This window comes from Paroedura picta, chromosome 5 (assembly GCF_049243985.1).
Source record: "Paroedura picta isolate Pp20150507F chromosome 5, Ppicta_v3.0, whole genome shotgun sequence".
NCBI lineage: Eukaryota > Metazoa > Chordata > Lepidosauria > Squamata > Gekkonidae > Paroedura > Paroedura picta.
Genome location: NC_135373.1, coordinates 30,403,310 through 30,428,408, shown reverse-complemented (window position 1 = coordinate 30,428,408; position 25,099 = coordinate 30,403,310). Strand labels below are relative to the sequence as shown.

General features: G+C 47.8%; 1 protein-coding gene across 1 annotated transcript in view; it reads left to right on the top strand.

Annotated features, from left to right (window-relative positions):
- Positions 1-25,099, top strand: part of NPHS1 (NPHS1 adhesion molecule, nephrin) — a 60,905-nt gene that overhangs the window by 14,053 nt on the left and 21,753 nt on the right. The window contains 14 exon segments of the mRNA XM_077337038.1: positions 1,328-1,449; positions 4,390-4,561; positions 6,228-6,385; positions 7,422-7,563; positions 9,204-9,328; positions 10,898-11,038; positions 11,041-11,077; positions 12,014-12,143; positions 14,680-14,852; positions 16,992-17,132; positions 19,348-19,488; positions 19,734-19,855; positions 22,465-22,636; positions 23,788-23,944. Coding sequence (XP_077193153.1) covers positions 1,328-1,449; positions 4,390-4,561; positions 6,228-6,385; positions 7,422-7,563; positions 9,204-9,328; positions 10,898-11,038; positions 11,041-11,077; positions 12,014-12,143; positions 14,680-14,852; positions 16,992-17,132; positions 19,348-19,488; positions 19,734-19,855; positions 22,465-22,636; positions 23,788-23,944 — 1,933 coding nt within the window.

Sequence of the window (25,099 nt, the reverse complement as noted above, 5' to 3'; positions counted from 1 at the left end):
AAAAGGAAGTCCTTGGTTGCTGCACAGAGGCAGGCAATGGCAGACCACATCTGGACGCCTCTTGCCATGAAAACCCTACGACAGGGGTAGTCAAACTGCGGCCCTCCAGATGTCCATGGACTACAATTCCCAGGAGCCCCTGCCAGCGAATGCTGGCAGGGGCTCCTGGGAATTGTAGTCCATGGACATCTGGAGGGCCACAGTTTGACTACCCCTGCCCTACGATGTTGCCTTAAGTAGGCTACGATTCAACAGCCCTTTCCTACATCATCATTTAGGTTGAGGACCTGTCATGTGACAGTCTGGCTGAAGTTAAACCAGTGGAGGACCCATATTACACTGGTTCTTCGGTAACTGTACTGGGTCCCCGTTGAATCCTAGATCAAGTTTAAATTGTTGGTATTAGCCTTTAAGGATATACGTGGTCTGGGTCCAGTGTATTTTAGGGAATGTTTATCTGAATACGTCCCCCCGAAGGGATTTACGCTTTGCGAAGGCCAACAGACTGGTGTTCCTTGGCCCAAAATAAGTGTGTCTAGCCTCCACCTGGGGCAGGGCATTTTCGGTGCTGGCCCCGGTTTGGTGGAACGAGCTCCCAAGTGAGATCAGGGCCTTGTCAGAACTTCAACAATTCTGCAGGGCCTGTAAAACGGAGCTCTTCCACCAAACCTTTGGTTGAGGCCAGCATGGATGCAACCCGGTAATTATCGCCTCCCCCTACATACATGCATACAAACATGCATGCATGCATGCATACATACATACCTACCTACCTATATACATGCATGTATATACTCCCTTCTCTTCACTGTTTCACCAGGAATCGCTCCTATAAATTTTGGGTGACTAAAGGTCAATTAATCCTACTCCTATAAATCATCTTGGTTTTATATCAATTATGGTTTTATAATGTTTTTACTGTAATTAAGATGCACTTTAGTCACCCCGTAAGCAAGGGGCAGGTTATCAATCAAAATCGAAATTGTTTGAGGGTCTGATCCGAGGAGACCTGATGAGCTACTGCTTGGAAGCTGTGAGTCCTGCGGAAAAAAGATTATTTATTGTCATAGCAGGTGATCTCCCGGTGCCACCTGGAGGCTGTCAGCCCTAAAAAAGTGTGGTGCTGAGTTCTGGAAGGCCCAGGTTGAAATCTCCATTCTGTGATGACTTTGATCACACACTCTTGACCTAACCTATCTGACAGGGGTTTTGTGGGGAGAAAATGGAGGAAAAGGGGACGATGGAAGCCACTCTAGGTCCCCACTGGGTGAAAAGGTAGCGGTTAACTGAAATAATAAATGATTTTTGTCTTGTATTCCTTTGCCAGTCTCGCCTGATCCGCCTGTCATCTCGGGCTATAAGGGCCCTGTTGTCAAAGCCAAGGACAAGTTAAAGCTGACCTGCATTTCTCTGGGTGGGAATCCTCTGGCTACTCTGCAGTGGCTGAAGGTCAGGGGGAGACCTTGGGGGTACTGGATGGGGTTTGACCAAAACTGAAGGTTGTTGATCTGTTACCAACATTTTAAAAACACAACAGGAATGCCCTTTCCACTTTTTAATAAAGAACCGTCCAAAATATCAACGCAGTGAACACAAGTCTTTAGGTCTCCTAGAACTTCCTCATCAGATGAGATGTTTCTTACATAAAGAAGAAGAGTTGTTTCTTCTTCTTTATGTAAGAGAGCCAGTTTGGTGTAGTGGTTAGGAGTGCGGACTTCTAATCTGGCATGCCAGGTTTGATTCTGCGCTCCCCCACATGCAACCAGCTGGGTGACCTTGGGCTCGCCACGGCACTGATAAAGCTGTTCTGACTGGACAGTGATATCAGGGCTCTCCCAGCCTCACCCACCCCACAGGGTGTCTGTTGTGGGGAGAGGAATGGGAAGGCGACTGTAAGCCGCTTTGAGCCTCCTTTGGGTAGGAAAAAGCGGCATGTAAGAACCAACTCTTCTTCTTCTATATCAGTGCTATGGCAAGCCCAAGGTCAGCCACCTGGCTGCGTGTGCGAGAGTGCAGAATCAAACCTGCCTTGCCAGATTAGATGTCCATACTCCTAACCACTACACCAAGCCGGCTCTCTGGGGTGAGGGAAGAGGAACAAAGGTGTTTCAGAGCATGATGCAAGACCCTGAAGTCTGCCATCCATCCGTTAACTTAAAATGCAGACTTAGTCTGATCCCTTGAATGCTGGGTGTAAATTAGATTTCCAGCTGCCCCAGAAGTGACTAGGGACAGAGAAGCAAAACAGCAGGGGGCTCTCCTGTTGAGAACATTAAAAAAGCCCACAGTTCATCAGAATGGACCCTCATGGGAGTGGAGACCTGAGAATAGGATGTTAGAGTTGGGATTCTGAAGAAGACAGGTAGTAATGACCTGCCACAGAGCCAATGATGTAGGAGGTTCCAAGCCAAGTATCCTCCTGTGGTCAAGGCAGATGCTTCTGAATGGGCGTCTCTCTGAAGAAATGGATTCCGACAGGGCTTTTCTGAAACCCATCCGTCTCCAATGAATTGAAGGCAAGCCAAGACTGGAAAGCCAGGTTCTTTGCATAGAGGAAATCCAGGTTGTTTGCTCAGAAGAAGAACTGTTTGAGGGAAGTAGGTACCGGAAAGCAGATCAGTGGGTGTCATGGCCTACATGGGAACCATCTTGAAAATCACGGTTGCGTTCTGTGCAGTGGATACCAGCACTTCTTGCTAAGCGCTATTTGGTACTCATGCTCTCCTTAGAAGCCATCCAGAAACTAACAGACAGAGTTTTGCCAGGCTGCTGCAGATCAGGGCATGATATTTCCATAGGTCATGTAGCTTCTTTTGCCAGTTTGGTGTAGTGGTTAGGAATGCGGACTTCTAACCTGGCATGCCAGGTTCGATTCTGCACTCCCCCACATGCAGCCAGCTGGGTGACCTTGGGCTCGCCATGGCACTGATAAAGCTGTTCTGACCGAGCAGTGATATCAGGGCTCTCTCAGCTTCACCCACCTCACAGGGTGTCTGTTGTGGGGAGGGGCTTTGAGCCTCCTTCGGGTAGAGAAAAGTGGCATATAAGAACCAACACTTCTTCTTCTTCTCCTCTGCCCAGCTGTGGTCCCCTTATACCCCTGCTTGTTTCACCCACAATGCTCACAGATATTCTAGGCCCATTCCGCACACACTGGATAATGCACTTTCAGTGTGATTTTGCAGCTGGGTTTTCCTGTGCAAAACAGGAAAATCTACTTTGAAAGTGCATTGAAACACATTATCTAGCGTGTGCAGAATGGGCTCTAGTCTCTTGAACCTGTGTGGAACTTTAGCCCAGCTGCCTATTCTCTTTGCTCCTTCTTGTGTTCCACCATCTATCCTACTCTTCTTGTCTGACAGTCAACCCTTTGCTTCTTTTGATCAGCTTCTCCTCAAATCCTCCCACTTATCCTCTCTGACCTTTAGCCATCCTGCATTATTTTCTTGGGCTCTCATGGCTCCTGGGTCTTCTTCTCTGTTAGGTCTCTGATCTTCCACCTCTCTCTGCCAATAAGACAGAGCCTTCCCCACCTTGCTGTTTCCCTTCCATGTCATTTTCTTCCACACGTCACGATTGGCACTTTCCCTTCAACAGGTAGACTGTTCATGAACATTCGGTGATCTCAAAGAAAAATGACAGGCTGGCTTTACACATGGGGCAGGATTCCACTGCATGGGAGGAGTTTTGAAACAGTCTTTGAGGACAGTGGATGTTCCTGCTGTCATCTAGTAGTTGCATGGAGACTCTTTGGAGTGTCACTTTACAGGTGATAGCACAGCTGTTCAGCTGTTTATATCCTGCCCCGGACACTACGTACGGGTTTTCTGATTTGCTGAGGCCAATGTCAATCCCTTCTCCAAGAAATGTCATCTATTATTTCTGAGCCCTACGTCCCATGCAAGGCTTTATATTCAGCTAACTTATTGGCCATTCCTGGCCCCAGGGAGGCTCACCTGGCATCGACTTAGACAGGGCCTTTTCGGTTCTGGCTCCAACCTGGTGGAATGAGCTCCCGGAGAAGCAGTGGGCCCTTGGAGAGCTTCCAGCTTTCTGTAGGGCCTGTAAAACAGAACTCTTCAGCTTGGTTTTTGGTCAGGGCCAGTGCTAGAGCAAAGGGTATGGGTCCCCCTTGGTACTTTGTGCCAAACAGCTTGGTGCAGTTTGGTTTCCCCTATGCCACCCCCGTAAGGGCCTACCTCTTAGGAGGGTTGCTTTGCCATCTTGGGTGGTTGTAACTGTGTTTTATTGGGGTTTTAATGGGTATTTTATGGGGTTTTATTTTCTGGATTGCTTTTTGTAACCCGCTGTGAGCCGGTGTCTGGGAGCAGTGGGATATAAATCTAATAAATAAATAATAAAATAAATTAAACAGCAGCTGTCTTGCAGAATGGGGAAGTCATTTCCACCAACTGGGAGACAGATGATGCTAACCAATTGTCCCGGAGTTTCCTGACTCTCAGCCTAGCAGCAGAAGACAACAATGCCACAGTGACCTGCCAGGCTTTGAACCAAGTATTATCCCTCCCGCTGCAGGCCAGCTTCACCCTCCACGTAGTCTGTGAGTATTGGACATTTCCCGGCAAACACATGCCTTCCTTCTTGCTCCAGTTCTCACCACTCACATGTCCAAGGCTTCCCTCCCTGGTCCCCATTCCAGTTTCTTCCGGTTTCCTTCTGCATTCACCCATTCCTGTTTACAGCTAGGCTCTCAACTGACCTGGCTAGCCAGTACTTTTGCTGGAAAAGAAAGATGTAGTAACAACAAGAAGGAAGAAAGTATCTTGGGTTGGATCTGACCAGCTTTGAAGCTGGTGAAAAAGAGGAGGGAGCCCTTTTGACCACCCAAAAAGGTCATGCTGGAGATCATAGGACCTGGATGAGCGAAAGCCATGGCAGAACGCAAGCTTGGGATTTCCAGTGACTTTTGAAACTTCATTATCAGGTGTATGGATTTGGATCAGGACTATGGTGCGTGTAGAAAGTACACTTAAGCCTTTTCCTATTGTCTCTCTATGGAGTTTTACTGAAATGGCCTCGAAGAACTGCTGTTTGGCCCACAGCATAGCTCCTCAGTACGTGTAAGCTGCACAAAAGATGGCCCCCTGGGACTGGGTGTAGTCTGCACAGGGCTTTTTACCCACTGCCAGCTGGAATAAATGCCTGCTGTCTACACTGAATTCAATTTCCACTTTGATTTTCCCTCTGCAACATGCATGATTGATCCACGGTGACCCAACCTTTCCCCCACAATATCCAGAAGTGGATATAAGCCTTGATACTTGATAAATCGGCATCAGTAAACGTGTAGATCTCCACTTTTTGCGAATTAACTTGCTCCAATGCTGTAGCAAAGCAGTCATCCCTGACTGGCCAGCGCATCAGTTCAAAGACTTCCTGGTTCCCGGTTGCAAGGCTTGTCTTAAAGTGACTGCGCTCCAGAAGCCCTAACTTTGCCTCTTGTTATTTCCCTCGCCTCTGCTGTCTCCAATCCTCTCTCCCACCCCGATCGAGTGCAGAACACTTTCTGTTTCAATTTTTTTTTTGGGGGGAGATGGAGGAAGACCCGAGTCTTCTGAATTCAGCAGGATCCACAATGGAATAAACAAAGTAAGTGCAGAATCAGCCCTGGTCAGGTTTGGTAACGGTGGTGATGGGGATTTACACCCCCCCTTCCTATGTGCTATAGCTCTGCTCTGCAGGAGACCCCCCTCCCCCGCATTTCTCAAACTCTCGATTAAATTTCTATACAACCTGTCCGTCACGTCCATGTCCTATCAACCGGATAACATGTCAAACCTGAGAAGTCTTCTCCGCAGGTTTTGTTTGTGGTGAGCACTGCAGAGGCACTAAATCGAGAGGTAGGGATATGCCATTAGCAGCTCCGCTAGCTTTTATGTTTCACCCGCTGCTAATTTCCTTTCTTCCCGTGTGGGAGGAGCCGTCTGTCTCTACAAAGCCGTGGCGGTGGTGCCTACAAACATTCAGCTGTACCAAGTGGGGTGACTCGTAGTGGTGTTTGAAATCTGCCTGTTAGCACTGCCGTTCAGTGAGTCACCGGACTGCATTGCACGAGAATGGGTGTGGAGGGTGGTGGGCACAGAGGAACCCTCGAAAGACACCCTGAAAACAAACACTGCATGCATAGCTGTGTCCTTTGGGGATGCCCGTCAAGCACTAAGGGACTGTTTCTCTCTCTTCCCATATCTCTCTTTCCTGGCTGTCAGTTTTCCCTGAAGAGGTGAAAATCATTGGCTCCAGCAGCACTCCGGAAAGCAAGGAGATCTCCCTGAGCTGCTCCACGTCCTCCAGCAACCCTCCGGTGCAGTTGCGTTGGTGGCTGGGCTGGAGGGAACTCAACGCCACGGAAGTCACCCTTTCAGAGGTAGACGGGGCCAAAAGCGAGCAAATGAGCATGCGGCAAGGAGGTGGAAATGCGGCACGATCGATAGGATATAGTCCACCCAAAAGTTATCCTGCACAGCCCTTACAAGCTCTTGTTCATTTCAGTGACGCTTGCTCCAGAGACTTTCCAGGGGGGCTTGGTCCTCATGCTTCTTGTGTGTGTGTTTAAGCATCGTATCATGTAGGGTTGCCACTCTAGGGGTGGTGGTTGGAGATATCCTGGGATGACGCTGATCTCCAGGAACCGAGATTGGTTCCCCCCGGAGAAAACGGCCTCTCTGGAAAGTGAACTCTATGGCACTATATCTCATTGGAGTCCCTCCCCTCCCCAAACTCCACTCTCCTCAGGTTCCACCTCCAAAATCTCCAGGTGTTTCCCAGCCCAGAGCTGGAAGCCCTTGTAAGTCTTCCATATCGGGTAGCAGAAGAGGCTTGCCAACCTCCTGCTATTACAATTGCTCTCCAGACAGCAGAGATCAGTTCCCCTGGAGAAAACGGCCACCTTGGAAGGGGAAGAAAAAGCGGGGGCTGCATCAAGGCAGGACGATGACAAAGAAACAGATTGTGCTAAAGGAAAAGAATCTTTAATGACTGATTAACCCCAGTGCGTTTCACATGCAGTTTTGTCAGAGGAAATTTATTTCTAGATTCTTTTTCCTTTCCATACCTACACCTAAAACAGAGAATATATATTTTGACGATAGGTAAGCAAATTCCCCATGACGAAACGCATTGGAGTTGTTCAATCATTAAAGATTCTTTTTCTTTTGCACCATTTGTTTCTTCTTCTTCCCTTGCCGAAGCGGGTGCTATAGCATTATATCCCATTATTATAGCATTACAATCCCGCCCTCCACAGGCTCCACCCCCAAAATCTCCAGGTATTTTCCCACCTAGTGCCGGCAACCCTATACAAGAATGCCACACAGGCTGGGCCTAGTTAAGATTGTAGAGTTGCAGCCTGGGAGACAGTAGGCTCCGAAACCCAACAAACGAGGATTGTTTACCTCCTGCAGGGAAATCATGGTGGGAAGGTCACAGTCTCTAACCTGACGTACCGGGCACTCCGAGAAGACAACGACTTGCAGCTGACCTGCGAAGCCTTCAACGAAGCCATCCTGTATGCCAAGAAGGCTAGCGTGACCCTCAAAGTACTATGTGAGCATGTGACTCAAAGGAACATTCTCTGCTTTGCTTGCTAAAGGTCCCAAGTTCAGTCGCCATCAGCTTAGGGGGGGAAAGAGATTTGAAAGCTCTTTACCCAAAGGCCCGCAGAGCTGCTTCCCATCAAAGTAGACGATACAAACTTTGGCTGAATCTGCATGGAGCTTTTATTCCAATCCCAGGTCGATTCAGCCCCTGCCATCTCCACTGAATGCGATTTCCATTTCAATTTTGGGTGGTTTAAATTTTCCCTCTGCAGCAAGCATGATTGATCTGGGAGTGACCCTACCTTTATCCTGCAATATCTTAGAGTGCTTTTAACCCTCAATATTTGAAACATTGGTGTGAGAAAGCATGAGAAAGCATGCAAAGCTCTGCCTGTTCTGAATTTGCTGCCAAGCTCCGTGGTAGAGAAGCCCTGATTGGCCAAGCTTCAGTTCCTCGTTCTCAGACTGCAAGCTTGCCTTAAAGGGGAAGCCCTAACTTCTCTCAGCAGAGGCTCCAGAAGCCCTAACTTCTCTCAGTAGAGATTTGCCTCTTGGTTTTTTCCTCCCTTCTCTGCTGTCTCCAATCCTCCCCCCCCTTCAAGAAAAGAAAGAAAGAGGCTCCTGCTGTGCTTGGCTCCCCCCTCCTCTTCTGAGCTTCCCTGAAACTTTTTTGTTTCAATGGGGAGGGGGGGGAGGGAGAAGAAGACCCGAGTTCAAATCGATCTGGATTCAGCAGGATCCACAACGGAATAAACAAAGTAAGTGCAGATTCAGCCCTTGATAGATGAATGGTCTGACTCCATATAAGGCAGCTTCATAGCTCCTTGTCAAGGGAAGGAGCATTCACTATGCATAAAGGAGGACCAAGGTTTCTTCCGCAGCATCAGACAGATAAGGTTGCAGGTGATGAAAGACATCCCTGCACAAGAGCCTGGAAAACGGCCGCCAGTCAAGACAGACAATAGTAACTGCGATAGGCTGAGGATCCTGCTTGGTCCCCCTCGAAGGAAGCATTAGGTTAAAAGCAATATTTCTTCCCCCGGAGTGGATCAGTTCATATCCTGAGCAGAACAGAACTGCGGTCATCCTAAAATAGCCAACGGACAGGGGAGGACCCCGCATGGCTCCAGAACACCTTTATCGTTGCAAAACTAATACAAATCTTTTATGGTAAGGAACGCCATTCGAGGTAGGACAGAGACAGGATTCTAATCTAGTCTTCGCTAGGGTGGATGGAGATGCAGGAGGCATGTCCTGACTTTATGGTGCCAAGTTTGAGAAGAGCGGGGGTGGATGGGGGGAGGAGGTCAACAGGAAAGGAGGAGGACCCCCTGAGAGTAGCAATCTACATATCCGAGGTATAGCGTAAGGGCAGTAGAAAGGAAGGATGTTCAGAGCCGGAGCTACCTTTTTGACTCTCTATCGCCCCCGTCTGAAGTATGAAGTTAAGAGACAGCCCAAAGTCCTTCACTTAAAACACTCCTGCCCTATGTTGAGTCATCTTCATGGGGTGAGAACAAGACAGTATGAACCCAACGGGGGAGCCTGCACATAATGCTGTGTTTATTGATTTGCATAGTCCCCCCCGCCCCCCGCCTAATCTATTTTTCTTCTTCCTTTCCTTCCTGTTCATTTTCTTTGGTTCAGACCCTCCTCAGAAGATCTGGATCGATGTGCCTCCCCCAGAGACCCGCTTCCGTGTTGGCACCCAAGTCAAGCTCACCTGTTTTGCCAGTGGGGGGAATCCTTTGCCCCGCCTCGACTGGTTCAAGGTATCTGAACATCTCTCCTTCTTTTTGGAACGTTTTCTGGGTTCGGTTGGGGAGCATAAAGCCAGAGGAAGAGAAGCCCCTCTTTGCACAATGCCACAGCCTCCTTGACATCTCCTTAACTGGAGATGTTGGGGATTGAACCTGGGACCTTCTGCATGGCAGGCAGATGATCTACTAGGGCACCAGATGCCCTCGCCTAAGGAGTAGTTAGCCATCTGCCCACCACCATGAATGAGTGGACTGATGCATGAACAGTCTGCTAAAAAACTGGCTCTTTGTTTGTGACTGGACTGATCCAGCCAGCGTTCGAGTATTCCTATTTGTAGTTATAGATAAGAAGAAAAGGAGAAGTTGGTCCTTATCTGCCCCTTTTCGCTACCCAAAGGAGCCTCAAAGCGGCTTGCAATTGCCTTCCCTTTCCTCTCCCCACAACAGACCCCCTGTGAGGGAGGTGAGGCTGAGAGAGCCCTGATATTACTCCTCGGTCGAAACAGCTTTATCAGTGCTGTGGAGAGCCCAAGATCACCAAGTTGGCTGCATGTAGGGGAGAAACAGGGAATCAAACCCGACTCCCCAGATTAGAAGTCCGCACTCCTAACCACTACACCAAGCCTTCCATCTCTCCGACTTCACTCCGCTGGTTCAAGAGAGGCAGAATATAAATTGAATAAATAAATAAATAAATAAATAAATAAGATAATTCCTTCTCACTTCCAAATTGAGCATCTGGACTAATTAGCTTCCTAAGAATTGTTCTTTAAACCATTTTGTCCCAGATCTCTCAGATTGAAAGTTGTTTGATCATACAAATGAATTAATTGTTTACTGTGTTCTTTGAACTATTGCCAGCAAGCCAGGCAGAAAGCCTTCAGAGAACTCCTGTCTTTTATTGAAAGAAGAAATCATTCTCTTTATTAGACAAGGTGTTAAGAAATACAAGCATGTGAAAATTAGTTCTCCAGCTATAGCAAGAATGCCAAATCTTCTAAGATTGCTCAAACATATTTGAATATTAAGCAAACCAGATTTCAGTTTATAGTCTTTAGGATCTTTCTATAAACTCACGTCACACACACAAAGTAACTTCGCTCAATTTCTGTCTAGAGAAATCTGATTTGCTTATCATATCACATCATATCAATGCAATCTCATCTTAATGCTAAATCTTTTCTAACTTGAACACGTGATCATCATCAAGATGAATGATTGGCTCTCAACAGCCGGTGAGGTCATCAAACAGGTGCATCTAAAAATACATCTGCCATCTTTCATTATCTTTTTTCAAGCAAGATGAGGAAGCCAAACGTAACTCAATCTCTATTAAAAGGCAATACGTACAGTATCTCTGCTAACTGTTTTAATTAGCTGTCAAAGAGAACGATGAAAAAAGCCTTTCAAAGTCAGCCGATGAACCTGATATGAGCTCACTTCTACATGAAAATGTACACAATCAGCAATAAGAATCTTGTGATATAACCGAATTCTGCCGCATCTCTGCCCGCTTCCTTGTTCCGAGCCTATTGGGGGAACGAGTCGCCAACTCACTGCGTTCTGGGCTACTTTCCCTAGGATAACAAGATAGTGAGGGATGGGATCCTGGCGCCAGCAGGGCCTTCGGGAAATATCGTCTCTAAGGAATTGCTCCTGACCACAACTCCCAGTGATAACATGGCCACCTACAGGTGCAATGCCTCCAGCCCCTCCGAAGCCAGCCTCCGCTTGTCGCCTTCACTCGCCTGCACATCCAATGTAAGCTGTGATCCGTATGCGGGTATGCTCCCTCCCCTTGTGCACGTGGGTTCAGACGACTGGTGTGTGTAGTGAGGTGTTGTCTGCTCTGATTGGCAGCTGCTCTCCAGGGTCCAGGGTCTCAGCTGCCTGAGAAATGAGAGGTTGACATTGGGATCATGGCCCTGTTTAGTATTTGGGTGGGAGACCACCAAGGAAGTCCGCTATGCAGAAGCAGGCAATGATAAACCATCTGCGTTTGACTCTTGCCTTGAAAACCCTGCCAGGTTTGCCGTAAACCGGCTGAAATTGGTAGCCCTTCTGTCAGGAACCATGTGGTTGAGACCCAGCAGATGCACATGACAGACATCACTCTCGAGCTGCCGGCTGAAGCTTTAAGTAGAAGTCTTTATTAGGAGAATCAGGACAAAGACCAGCACTTTGCATTAAGTTCACAGACAGGATTCTTGACGGAGATGTTAAGGAAGGGGGTTGCCTAGCTTATATACCGTGGAGGGGAAAGGGGGGGCACAGGGGCTGCGTTTGGCGGGGACACCGATTCACACAGAAAGGGCAATGCAGCTTCCTCTGATCGACAAGGTGCCAAAACAGCCCATCCGGCCATCTGGTATTTAGTCTGAGCTACCAGCAAGGCCATCCTTGCGAGAGAAGATAAGGCAGGGAACACGGGAGGTTGCTTTGAAATGCAAAAGGGGGAAGGGAGGGGCGCTGTCAAGTGGGCCCAGGAAGGTGCCACAACTTCACAGGAGATCCGGGAGCATAAAGGGGATGCAGTATACATCAAAAGGGGTGAAGATTACAAGTCAGGAAACGGGGGTTCATGACGCATTCCCGCCACCACCTCCGAAGGACTGTGCTGCATTCCCCCAACAGTGCCGACAGTACATCTGAGACGTGAATCTGAGTCGGCTTTCTTGTTGCCCTCTCTTTCCGCAGTTCCACCCCTGCAGGTCACAATTTCTACGACGAGCAAGGAAGTCAGACGCAACCAGACCCTGAAGCTTACCTGCCGGTCAGGCAGCAGCAACCCTCCTGCCACACTCACGTGGCTGAAAGATGGAAAGAAGTAAGAGGTGCAAACTTTCCACACACCCCAAACGCCGAATTTAATCTTCCTCAGTTTCAGTTGTGGTTCTCAGTCCTTCTTCACAAACTCTTGCCAGCATTTGTCGGGAATCGGCCAGGAATAGGTGCACCAGAGAGGGATAGTGGAGCACCCTTCTTTGCATTGTTCCAATGGTCCAGCAATGGCTAGAGGTCCATTTCTAGGTTGAGTATTCTACTCAAGAACTCCTAAGCTGAATCTGCACTTGTGGATCCTGCTGAATTCAGATCGATTTGAACTTGGGGCTTCCTCTACCCCCCCCCCCCCCCAGTGAAACAGAAAAGTGTTCTGCATGTGATTAGGTAAGCTTAGAACGGAGGGAGGGGGGAGCCAAGAGCAGAAGGAGTCTCTTTCTTTTCTTGAAGGGGGGAGAGGATTGGAGACAGCAGAGGAGGGAGAAACAAAACAAAAAGCAAATCTCTGCCAAGAGAAGTTAGGGCTTCTGGAGCTTCTGCTGAGAGAAGATAGGGCTTCCCCTTTAAGACAAGATCGCAACCTGGGAACGAGGAAGCCTTTGAACTGAAGCCTTGGCCAATCAGGGCTTTCCTACAATATCAGAGGCTCAGTGCAAGCAGACAGCTGCATGCTTTCTTATGCCGATTTTTCAAATATTGAGGGTTATATCCACTCTAGGATATTGCGGGGAAAAGGTAGGGTCACTCTGGATCAATCCTGCTTGTTGCAGAAGGAAAATTAAAATCAAAATGGAAATCGCATTCAGTGGAGATGGCAGGGACTGAATCAACCTGGGATTGGAATAAAACCTCCGTGCAGATTCAGCCCTAGTGTAGCGGCTACAGGACCGAGTGGCAAGCCAGCAATTTTCACACCTTTGCTGTGAACTTACTGAGTAAAACCCGGTGGAGATAAGAAAGTACTTTGTTTGTCGGCCCCATAATTAACTTTCAGAACTGGATGCAATGATGGCCGTTAGTGCAGATGGCTTTAAAGTGGGATTAGGCAAACTCCTGGAGGAGAGGCAAATGACTCTATTTTTGCCAGCCTCGCTCGTCCACTTGGGATACAAAAAGGATAGCATTGGCCTGCCTTATAGGGTCAATGTAAGGAGAGCAATGCACAGAGGAATGGTGAAGGGCTTGAAGAAATGCTGCGGAAATGCTAATAATGCTAATAACAATACTCTCGTGAAACAAAGGTTCTTTGGGACTTCCGAGTGCAGACTTGATAAACAGCAGGAGCGTAACGCCCCTGTTATCACAGAGAAGGGATGAGATATAGGGGTCGATTAATTAATTTGTATTCATTGGTTTATTATTTTAGATTTATATCCCGCCGCTATTGAGGTTCGTCTCACAGTGGGTTACAATCTTTAAACAGCCCCACGGCGCACCGCGCCGCAGACTGAATAAAAGAGTAAGGGCTGTCTGGGAGGAGTTAGGGCAGGCCCTGTCTGGGATAAAAACTCAGAGGGGCCAAACAGGAGCCGCAAAGCGGCTCCTGATTGGCCCTTCTGAGTGTCCATCCCGGCCCAAGCAGCCAATGGGGAGCCGCGCAAAGCACGGCTCCCCATTGGCTGCTTCGCCCGGCCAGGGAATCACTGCATAGACTGGACTGCCAGCCGATGCGGTCAATCCTCTGGGGGGCCGCGCTGCCTTCTCCTGGCCACAGGAGCAGCCTCGCAGCGTCATGGACGCGGCAAGGCCGCTCCAGCGGCCGGGAGAAGGCTCCAGAGAGCTGCTGGTAGGGAGGGGGCTGCGCCGCCTTCTTTCGTCTTCAGGGAGGGTGGGGGGCCGGGAGCCGTCCTTCTTTCGGCCCCGGGAGCAGCCTCACCATGGCGAGGCCGCTCCCGGGGGCGAGAGAACGCTGTTTTGGGCTTCGGGGAGGGGTGGGGGTGGGGGTGGGAGTCAGCCTTGGTTTATTAGATTTATATCCTGCCGCTATTGAGGTTCGTCTCGCAGCGGGTTACAATGATAAAACATAAAACCCCACCAAGATGAAAACTTACCAACGAAAAACCCAATCATAATCGGCAGCGCCAAAGAGAGAAAAAACAAAAGGAGAACCTCCCCCCCATCTCTTCCCTTCCCTCCCCCTCCCTCCCAATGGCTCTGGGAAAAATCTCAGGGTGTCGATCACTCCAATGCAGATCATTGCAATTTGGGATGTGCAAGGACCCCTAGATCTTTGTAATCCCAGGAGGTGGCCCAACAGACAAGAAAGAACAGGAGAAGACCACTAAATATGAAAATAGAGTTAGAGCCAAAGAAGGTGATCATTGTGCCAGTTGTCCCTAGAGCCCTTGGAGGAGGGCTTCAGGAAACACGTGGGCACTCTGGACATTGAGCAAATCACATCAGCTCTGCTTCAGAAGAGAGTGTTCCTTGGAACATCAGGAATCCTGTGATGTTGCTTCTGCAGCTCCCAAGAACCTGGCTAGATCTCGAACTGCAGAACACCACCTACCAGTGAAATATCTGACTCTGACAATGAGTAATGATAATGACGATGATAGTAATCATACAGGTCTTTCCCTCAGGTTGAATGCAATTGACCTTGGGCAGAAGAAGGCAGAGTACGGAGGCTTTTCTGCTTCAAGCCAGGTGGTGTTGGTGGCTTACTCTGCAAATCATGGGCAGAGGGTGGAATGCCATGCATTCAGTTCGGTCCTCTCCGAAGGAGTAAACGCCTTTTACCAGCTCAATATCCTATGTAAGTAGTGAAGCTCTCTCTCAAGGGAAGGGGTTGGAGCCTTTGGTGCCTGGCACTTGAATGATCTTTGCTGCCAGCGAGCCAGGTGGTTAATGGGACTGATGCTTTGGAGAATTGTTGCCCTGGAATTTGTGTCAAGTCTGTTCTCCAGGAAAATGGGAAAGAGAGAAGGAGAGTTAATGGAGAGGTGCTCTCTAATTGCAGCCGCAGCTCTTTGAAATGTTCTTGGGCATCCTAGACAGGATGAAGAAGACAGGACTCGGTCCATGCAGCAAACTGATGGAAGTCACCCCACCACTGGATGAAGTTGTGGGACTGGACAAATTCACAGAGCAGTCCATCAGTGGCTAGAACCTGGGATGACTCCAGGGAAAGTCTAGGTTTTAGATTTTGTAAGCCGCTGGCTGCAGAGTGTGGGAAGAAGGCAAGGCGTTGGACTTTGTGCTCTCTGCCTGTGGGCCTTCTCGGGTTGCCGGCTTCTGAGTGAAGGCTGAAGAACAGGTTCGAGAATATGGCAAAACTAATAAACTTGAAGTTCAAACTTCAAGTTCCAAATCTTTCTTTCTTTCTTTCTTTCTTTCTTTCTTTCTTTCTTTCTTTCTTTCTTTCTTTCTTTCTTTCTTTCTTTCTTTCTTTCTTTCTTTCTTTCTTTCTTTCTTTCTTTCTTTCTTTCTTTCTTTCTTTCTTTCCCTCTCCCTCTCCCTCTCCCTCTCCCTCTCCCTCTCCCTCTCCCTCTCCCTCTCCCTCTCTCCCTCCCTCCCTCTCTTCCTTCCTTCCTTCCTTCCTTCCTTCCTTCCTTCCTTCCTTCCTTCCTTCCTTCCTTCCTTCCTTCCTTCCTTCCTTCCTTCTCTTGTGCAGAATGCGTGCTCAAACCAAATATCAATGCCAAAACGAGGTTCCAGACTTAACATTCGTTTTCAATGTTCATTCCTTCATCAGTGGCACTCCTTAAATATTAAAATAAAATTGTGCACAAATATCAATCCAGTTTATATACCCATTAATAACAATCCCTATATGGCTACATACCTTATAGAGTGAAATATAGTCTGTCTTCCTGATATATCACTTTGAAATTCACACTATAAAATAAGTATAATTCATGTAACTACCAGTGAAATAATTCATACTCAAAAACATTTTAACAGTAATACAAATATACATAAGACACATACCTAGAGTACCAATGTGGCTATTCGCTCCCAATTTTTTGGACATCAGAAAGCAAACAGAGTCTCAACCTGTTCTTGCAAATGTCCCCATAGAAATAAATTGCCAAATCAAAACAGGTGCATCATGGCTAAATGCAATCACTGACTACTTAAAGGGCCAAGTTATTAATTTTATAAGATCATAAAAAACAAGATAAGTCCAATGATGTATTTAGACCATTGGGTACAACAGAATCCAAGGCGTAAAAGAAAGAAAAAACAATCTCTCTGCAACAGTTTCTGACTCACATCAATCCTTCGGTCCAGTCCTCCTGTAATTTGCTCCAAGCCGAAGAAGGTCATCATGAGACCCAATGATTGATCAATCCCAATGATTGATCAACTGAGCCTTCCAAGTGAGGCCTGGAAGTCTCCTGGAATGCTCCTAGAAGCCAAATGCAATCTTGGGCTGTTTCAATAGAGGCATCTCATCAAAATCACGAGATGTCGTAGTCCCACTGTATACTGCATTGCTTAGGCCCCACTCGGGAATCTGAGTGGTTCAGCAGTGGAATCAACTGCCTAAAGAGGTAGTGAGCTCCCCCTCACTGGCAGTCCTCAATCAGCTGCTGGACAGAGACTTATCCTGGATGCTTGCGGCTGATTCTGCATTGAGCAGGGGGTTGGACTAGATGGCCCATAGGGCCCCTTCCAACTCTAGGATTCTATGAATTATCACTGATCCCCAGACCACAGAGAACGGCTTTCCTAGAGAAAATGCTCATGGAATCAACTCACCAAAGCCTTATAATACTGCCAAGGTCCTTCCCCTCCCAAATTCCACCCTCTCCAAGCTTCACTCCCCCCCCCCCCACCCCATTTCCAGGAATTTCCCAATTTAGTGTTGGTTGCCCAGTTCTAATCCAGCGGTGCTCTTCTAAAGTAAGGAACAAGATGCAAGGAGCCTTCTGTCTTCTGGTCATTGCAGTTCCGCCAGAATTCTCCGCTGAGCAGCCCCGTGCAGTGCAAGTTGCAGAGTATGAAACTGTCCGACTGCCTCTGCTGGTCTCTGCCAGCCCTCCTGAGATCACCTACCGCTGGAGCTTCCTTGGAGAGGTCATTCTGACAGGTGAGTTCCAAGAGATTACTAGGGCCAAATGCCTCAATGGACAGACGTCCTAGTACTGGGCCCTGATTAGGCTTGCAAAATGGTGCATGGGCTGGATAGAACGTGTATGTTTCAAGACCCTGTTCACATGTTTATGGTTCTCATGATTTTGCCATGTAATGTTTCTTTGACGTCTTCATGGTTGCCATGTGATGTTAACTTGACCTGTTTTTTTGTCTGATTGTGTAGTAGGGTTTTTTTTAAAGATTAGAAGGCCTCTTTCTGATTATATTTGCTGAGAGTGCTTTATTATTTTGACCTTGCTTGGCTTTAGGAATCCTTCTAGTGTCTAGGCTGTTACATTGCTTTTGCATGGGAATTTGGGCTTGAGAAACTGCAGGACTTGTATGTTGTGTAGATTCAAATGAGTAGCTGTGTTGGTTTGAAGTAGCACAATAAAATCAGAATCCAGTAGCACCTTTAAGACCAACAAAGATTTATTCAAGGCGTGAGCCTTCGAGTGCAAGAAGTCTTAGTCTGAGGAAGAGTGCTTCCACTCAAAAGCTTACGCCTTGAATAAATCTTTGTTGGTCTTAAAGGTGCTACTGGACTCTGATTTTATTGTATGTTGTGTAGTGTGCCAAGATTCAAAATGGGGGATCAGGGTTGCAGGGGAAGCATAAAGGTATGTTTGCTTTTCAGTTTCAGCAAGGAAAACCCTTGCTTCTGTTCACCATTTCTCTTAATAAAGATATTTCTTGTCAATAAGAAGTTTGCTTATTGGGAACTTGACAGAGGTCTGACAGTATGACAGTTCCCATTTCTTAGGATGATAACACTGGCTCTGTTCTTGACTGAGTAACCATCTGAAGAGAGGTCCCTGTCCCAATGAGATTCCAGTCTGAAATCTGACACAGGGAGAGTCCTGAATGTCAACAAGGGGAGAAGATGTCACTCTAGTAAAGGCAGGAGACTGTAGGAGTGAGCCAAAGTCTTTAGAGAGAATATTCATATATCTTATCTCCCAAGCATATCAGGACCCAGAGAAGTAACAACCACATAAAAAGAATCTCATAAACAAGCATTAAGATCAAGAGGTTTTCATGTATTTGTTTCACCTGGCCTTGAAATAGTATTGTATTTCTGCTTTCTTATTTTAAAGTCTTTTTTGACATTTGAAACTTAGCTGTTGCTCCTTCTAAAATCATCTTTGTTGCTTTTATTGATGTTGATGCTGCTGTTTTTTTAAAATTAATTTTATTGCTTTAAGAAGAAGAGTTGGTTTTTATGCCCTGCTTTTCACTACCCGAAGGAGTCTCAAAGCGACTTAGAATAGCCTTCCCTTCCTTTCCCCGCAACAGACACCCTGTGAGGGAGGTGGGGCTGAGAGAACTCTGACAGAACTGCTCTGTGAGAACAGCTCTAACAGGACTGGGACAGGCCCAAGGTCACTCAGCTGGCTGCATGTGGAGGAGGAGAGGGGAATCCAACCTGGCTTGCTAGAATAGAAGCCGCTGCTCTTAACCGCTGCACCAACCTGGCTCTATCATGAGCTGCCTTGGAAATATTTTTTCAGACAAGTGAGATATTAACACCTGAAACAAACAAACAAATTAAAATGGAATTGGTGCAGTGCCAACTTTGCAGAGCAGCCTATTGTAAAAGAGAGGTGGGTGCCATGCGGCTTTTGCATATCGTTGTGCAAAGCAGCCAACACAAAGGCTCTGGAATAAAGATGCCATGTTGTGATATCCCCCGTCTCCCTGGTCCATTGATCACCTATCCCAGTGGTTCTCAACCTTCCTAATGCAACTTACCCTTTAATACAGTTCCTCATGTTGTGGTGACCCCCAACCATAAAATCATGCAAGGGTTCTTTCACAGAAATTAAACCGAAACTGACCAAAGGCATGAAGATGATTGTATATAAATTGTTTCCCCCCCCCCCCCCCCAGGATTTCTCAGTTCAGCTCTGCCTCTTGTCCCACCATGCCGATCTCGCTCTTTTCCGCTGCTCCAGACAGACGAACACTCTATCTCGATCTACCCTGCAAGACTGTTGTGTGGATGGTGGTGCCCCCCCGACAAGCTGCTTGACCTGCCACAATCTCTATGAAAGGGTCGTTTGACCCCCAAAGGAGTCCCAACCTTCAGGTTGAGAACCACTGACCGATACTAAGGACACAGTAGCTGGGATGAACTCCATGTTGCATTCTGTTTTTTGTGTCTGCTCTAGAGGGCTCCCCACGGTACCACTTGGGAGACGGCGGATCTCTGGAGATCTCAAAAGCAATACGTGCAGACTCCGGCCAGTACTCAGTGCACTGTGAGAACTCAGAAGGGTACAGCGAGACGACCATTTTGCTGGATGTCCAATGTAAGCCCACCTGACCTTTGTTTACAAGGGCCAGAGCAATACGAGGCTTGGTCTGTCTTTCTCAACCAGCACGCCATATCCCACTTTAGGTTTCCCTTGGAGATTACGACCCCTAATCCTACCAGGCTGGGTTGCATTAAAAGGTCTCCGTGCCCTTGGGGTGGATGCTGAATCAGGATCTCCCCCCTTCCCCTGAATGTTCCCGGCATTGTCCCCTAGTGACACGAACCTCCTCTCCCTAACAGATGCCCCATCCATCCGCAGCATCGGGGACCCAACCACTGTGGACCTGGGAGGCACAGCTGAGATCGTGTGCCAGGCTGAGGCCAACCCCGCCCCTGTGGACATGTTCAAGTGGAGGTGGCTGGTAGGACTCTGAGCTAAACTTAAAGGAGGCTGGCTGTGCTTGTGCATGTTGGTACACCGCAAGCTCTGCAGCAGGAAGTAAAATAAGCTTTCTAGACTAACAGGCACCTTCTTGTGCCTTTCCCTTCTTATAAAAAACGACATGTTTTTCCTAGCTCAACCCTTCAAAGGGAAAAGATGCCCTTTCTTTAAGCTTTTGTTTATTAAGTGCTAGAGACACCTATTAAGTCTGCGGGTTCAGTGATCACAGACTCCAAGTCTTCAGAACAGCTCTTTTTATTTAGCAACTCCAGCAACAGACTACAACTACTGAACAGAGAAAAACAGGCAAACTCATGCACTTTTATACGTTTCAGGCAGCTAACCGCTGCCTCTGATTGGCTCCAAGCAGAGCAATCCGATTGGTCCTAGCGGAGCAATCTGAGCAATCCGATTGGCCCTTAAGCAGAGCAATCCGACTGGCCCTAGCGGAGCAATCCGATTGGCCCTAAGCAGAGCAATCCGACTGGCCCTAGCGGAGCAATCCGATTGGCCCTTAAGCAGAGCAATCCGACTGGCCCTAGCAGAGCAATCCGATTGGCCCTAAGCAGAGCTATCCGATTGGCTCCAGCAGAGCGATCAGGTTCCTTGGCTGGCTGGAGCCCTCATTTGCATTAGTGGCCAAATGTCCACAGACCTAACAACACTCCTCAGGAGACACCAGATTGGATGATCCTAGGTGATTACCCGGTATTGGACATATCCCATCTGCTTGGGTTTGGCTGCTGAGAAAGCCTTTTGGGGACAGCCAGTGAACCACGGAAAATGCAGAGTTGTAAATGAACCTGTGAAACAAGGAAAGCTTCAAGACTCTTCATAAGGAAACCGTCCTTGTTGTGCACTCTCTTAAAACTGTCTCTCAACAGTCAAGCTGCGGCTTTTTTGTGTGGGAGGCCCAATCCTTCGAATGCCATCCAGAGCAGCCACATTTGGGAAGGCACATTTGGGAATGCTTTGATTTCAGAAGTTGTTTGGCGGAGGGGAAACTGGTTAGCTGATGTGGCTCTTAAAAAAAAAAAACCCCAAACAAAACCCTGGCGTGTTGTTTTTATCTTGATGGACTTTCATGTTGTTTTGTGTGTTTGCAACTTGATTACCTGAATATATGCAGCTGCTTTGTAGTTCACCAGGCCACTGGCCCTTCAAGGTCAGGATCACTGACTCAGACTGGCCGCAGCTCTCTTGGGTCTCATGTCTTTCACCTTGCCTACCACCTGACCCTTTTAGCTAAAGATGCTGGGGATTGAACCTGGCTCCTTCTGCATGTGAAGTGGAGGGTCTTCCACTGAGCTCCAGCCATTCCTTATTGTTGCTTTGTTAAACCCCTTGAGCCCAAGGAGAGAAAGCAGGGTGTAAGTATTTGAAAATAAATCAAATGAAATATCTACCCCCTGGTATGTTCTTTGGCTCAGGGAAGTAGGCCAGGTGAAATACATGGTTCACTGATTCATTCTCACGTTGACCTCTGGGGAGAGGTAGTGGCCCAGTCCTGCCTCAAGCACGTTGTGTTCATAAGGTCCCTGGTTCGTTCCTTAGCACTGCCTGGGGCCTGTAGGAATTGGACTGTGAGTGCTTCCTTCAGAGTGAATTACAGCATTCCTTTGGCTGCACATCTCCTGAACCCCCGTCCAAGTTTGTCCAGGGTGACCTGGCATGAATTCTGTGCTGGACTCTAGTGGATAAAGGAGAAACTGCTAACCTCCTTACTGCTGCAATACTAGCAGGGCCCATAAAGCTGTCCCTATGAACTTTATTTATTTGTTGCCATATTTTACTCCCACCCCTTCTCCAAGAAGTTCACAGTAACGTACTTGATTCTCTACTTCTCTGTTGTATCCTCACGAAAAACCCTATTAGGGAGATTACGCTAAGACACCGGGCTTTTCCTTATTCTTATTTTCTTTGCCTGTGTGTCCCTGTTGCTTTAGTTTTTTCCCCTTGTTCCACGTATGTTTTTCTCCCCCTAGTGGTCAATTTGATATTACAACGGCTCGATGTCCGGTATAAAAACCTGGAGTCCTAGAGGAGATCAGCCCTGCCTGCTCCTTAGAAGGCCAGATCCTGAAGAGGAAACTCAAATACTTTGGCCACCTCATGAGAAGGAAGGACTCCCTGGAGAAGAGCCTAATGCTGGGAGCGATTGAGGGCAAAAGAAGAAGGGGACGACAGAGAATGAGGTGGCTGGATGGAGTCACGGAAGCAGTCGGTGCAAACTTAAATGGACTCCGTGGAATGGTAGAGGACAGGAAGGCCTGGAGGATCACGGGGTCGCGATGGGTCAGACACAACTTCGCAACTAACAACAACAACAATAGCTATGCCGGACATTACATGATGTAACTCTGGATTGACCGCTAAAAGGAGCAAAATATGTGCACAACAGGGGCGCCCCCCAAGCAACAGGAACACACAAGTGAGGAAAATGAGAATGCAGAAAATCTCATAGATCGGCTCAAGGAGCATCCTGGCAGAGCGAGGTTCTGAACCTGGGTCTCCCACACCTTAGTCTGACACTAACCATTCATTGCGCCGCATTGTTTTTAAGCTTTCTGATCCCTGCACCTCTCACAGGGTGATCTGGAACGCAGCCTGGAAGAGATGGGCATTGAGTTGCTGTCAGAAGGCCTGGTGGGGAGGCTGCGTATCCAGGAGGCAACGCGAGCCCACGCCGGACTCTATGAATGCCAGGTAGACAACGGCATTTCCCCAGCAGCGCGGAGCAGTGCCCGCTTGGTCGTGCAGTGTAAGTGCCTTGCTAAGGTACCCTGGGTATATCCTCAACCAACAGATGCATTCTAGAGCCCTGTCTTCCCCCTCCATGATCACCCACCCTCCCACGATGGTATTTCCTTATGTCATCAGACGGGACTCCCATTCGATTAGCTGAAAAATCCTCTCCACCTTTATCTGTGCCAAAGGCCATTGCATCTGCTCTGCAACTGTGAAATTCTTTTCTCTGGGGAACTCTCTGAACCCTGTGCTCAAACATCTTTTGGTCACATTTGAACAGTGGTTCTCAACCTGGGGGTCAGGACCCCTCTGGGGGTTGAATGACCCGTTCACAGGGGTCGCAGCAGGGCAAGCAGCTTGGCTGGGGGGGGCATTTACACAACAGCCTTGCGGGGTAGATTGAGATAGAGTGTTTGTCTGTCTGGAGCAGTGGAAAAGAGCGAGATCGGTATGGTGGGACGGAACTGAACTGAGAAACCCTGGGGGGGAAAACAATTTATATACAACCGTGAACAATGGATCTTCATGCCATTGATCAGTTTTGGTTTAATTTCTGTGAAAGAACCCTTGCATCATTTTATGGTTGGGGGTCACCGCAACACGAGGAACTGGATTAAAGGGTCGCAGCATTAGGAAGGTTGAGAACCACTGCATTAGAAGTTTGGATGTGAGGCCCCAGGTGAAGCTATTGTCCAGGAGTCACCAAAATTGAAGAGCATTCAGGCACCTTTGGATTGTTGAAACCCCCTGGTGAGTGCAGCCACAAAAGTCTGCTGCAGGAGGTCAAGGCAGCCACCATGGCTTCTGCAGCTTGCCTTCAGTGACACGGGGAAGATCCTTGCGTTGTGGTGGCAGCTGTGGCCAAAGCAACATGTTTTTAAAAATCTGCACAGCCAGTCAAAGCTCCAGTGGCCAAAAGACCCACCTGGCCCTGCCTAAAAACAGTTGCTGGGCCATAGAAAAAGTGGCCCAGTGTTGAGTTCCCCTGATGGAGTTCATCTCTCTGTTGAAATCTAAGAATCCTGCCAGAAATTCTGGCGGGTCTCCCCAAATTTGCCATGATTGCTTTCTGCTGACTAGGCATGCTTGCATGAAAGCTGTAGACGTTCTGATTGGATGGACTTTTTGGATATGTTTTCATTTTCTTTGTTTCCCTTCTCCCAGTTCCCCCAGAGATCATGAAAAGTCCTGGACGGAGAAAAGTGGGAGCTTCCGGGGATGGGATAAGTGCAGCGACTCTTCTATGCCATGCTGAAGGCATTCCCCCAGTGGAATTCAGTTGGGCCAAGAAAGGGGCCACTCTCGATTTCCAGAACCCCAGGTGAAAGTTCACATCTCTCAAGACATATGGGAACAGAGAGGGCATTTCCGCACATCTGTAAAAATAATGCTAAAAATAATCTCACCTCCCGGCCCCTCCTCATCTTTTTCCTGTCTTGCTCTTCTCCGTCACCTTTTCTCGCTTTTCACCCTCCATTTCATCTGCTTGAAATGGCGGAAGAGAGCAATGCAGTTTATACGCAACTCTCTTCCGCCTGTCAATCAAGCCAGGCAGCCAATCCCCTTTCTTCATGCTTTAAAGGTCCTGTGACACCCACTAATTTGTTTTTTAATGCATACTTATCCATTGAAACACTTATGCATATAATCATAGCACGTTTTGAACTCTAGCTCATATTGAATCACAAGTCTTGTTAATTAAAAAAAATTAATATTGTTCCCGATTTCAGGTGTGGGGGGGAGTTTAGAGAGGCATGCTTTGTGCTACAACATTGGGAAAAAATTATTCCTGGCATCGCCTGCATGCTTGTCGACCTATTCATTGCTCCAGCATGTCCGACATTTTAAAATGTTCTTGGGAACAAGGGAGAGGGGGGTGGGAGCTAGGGCAGGATAAGGCAGGTGCCTTTTGCATGTTTTAGCCTCCGCAACTTTCCTCTGCTGGTTACCTGCTGGTTACTCTCCTGTAGCTATGCTACATAGGTTGGTGAGTCCCCTTTTTGGGATTCACCAACTAGTGCTTTAAAATGGAGGATGTAACTGGCTGTTTACTGCCCAGATGCTGCATGTTGACGACGTCATATGTAGGGGCCGGAATATAACGACAACAAAAGTTAAGCATTTCACTATTTCGAAAGGGTGCGGAAATCCCCAGAGTCTAAATCTCTGGGAACCTTCACCCCTATGCCACAACTCCCTCTCAGCTGACAATTGCAGGAGACATACATCCTTTTAATTGGTGATATACTTTGATATGTCAAACTTTGGTTTCCTTTTAGAGAATCCCAAGCAAATCATTTGATGGGTGCAGCTGTTATATTTTTCAGATTTGATTTGGGTTCAGCAGTGACTCAAAGCTTAAGGTTCAAGCCAATCACGTTTTGGTATCTGGTTCAGCATGTATCTGAACCTGGGTCAACGGTGGACAAGATGGAGAGAATTAGATATAATTCACATCACGGCATTTGCAAGGCGG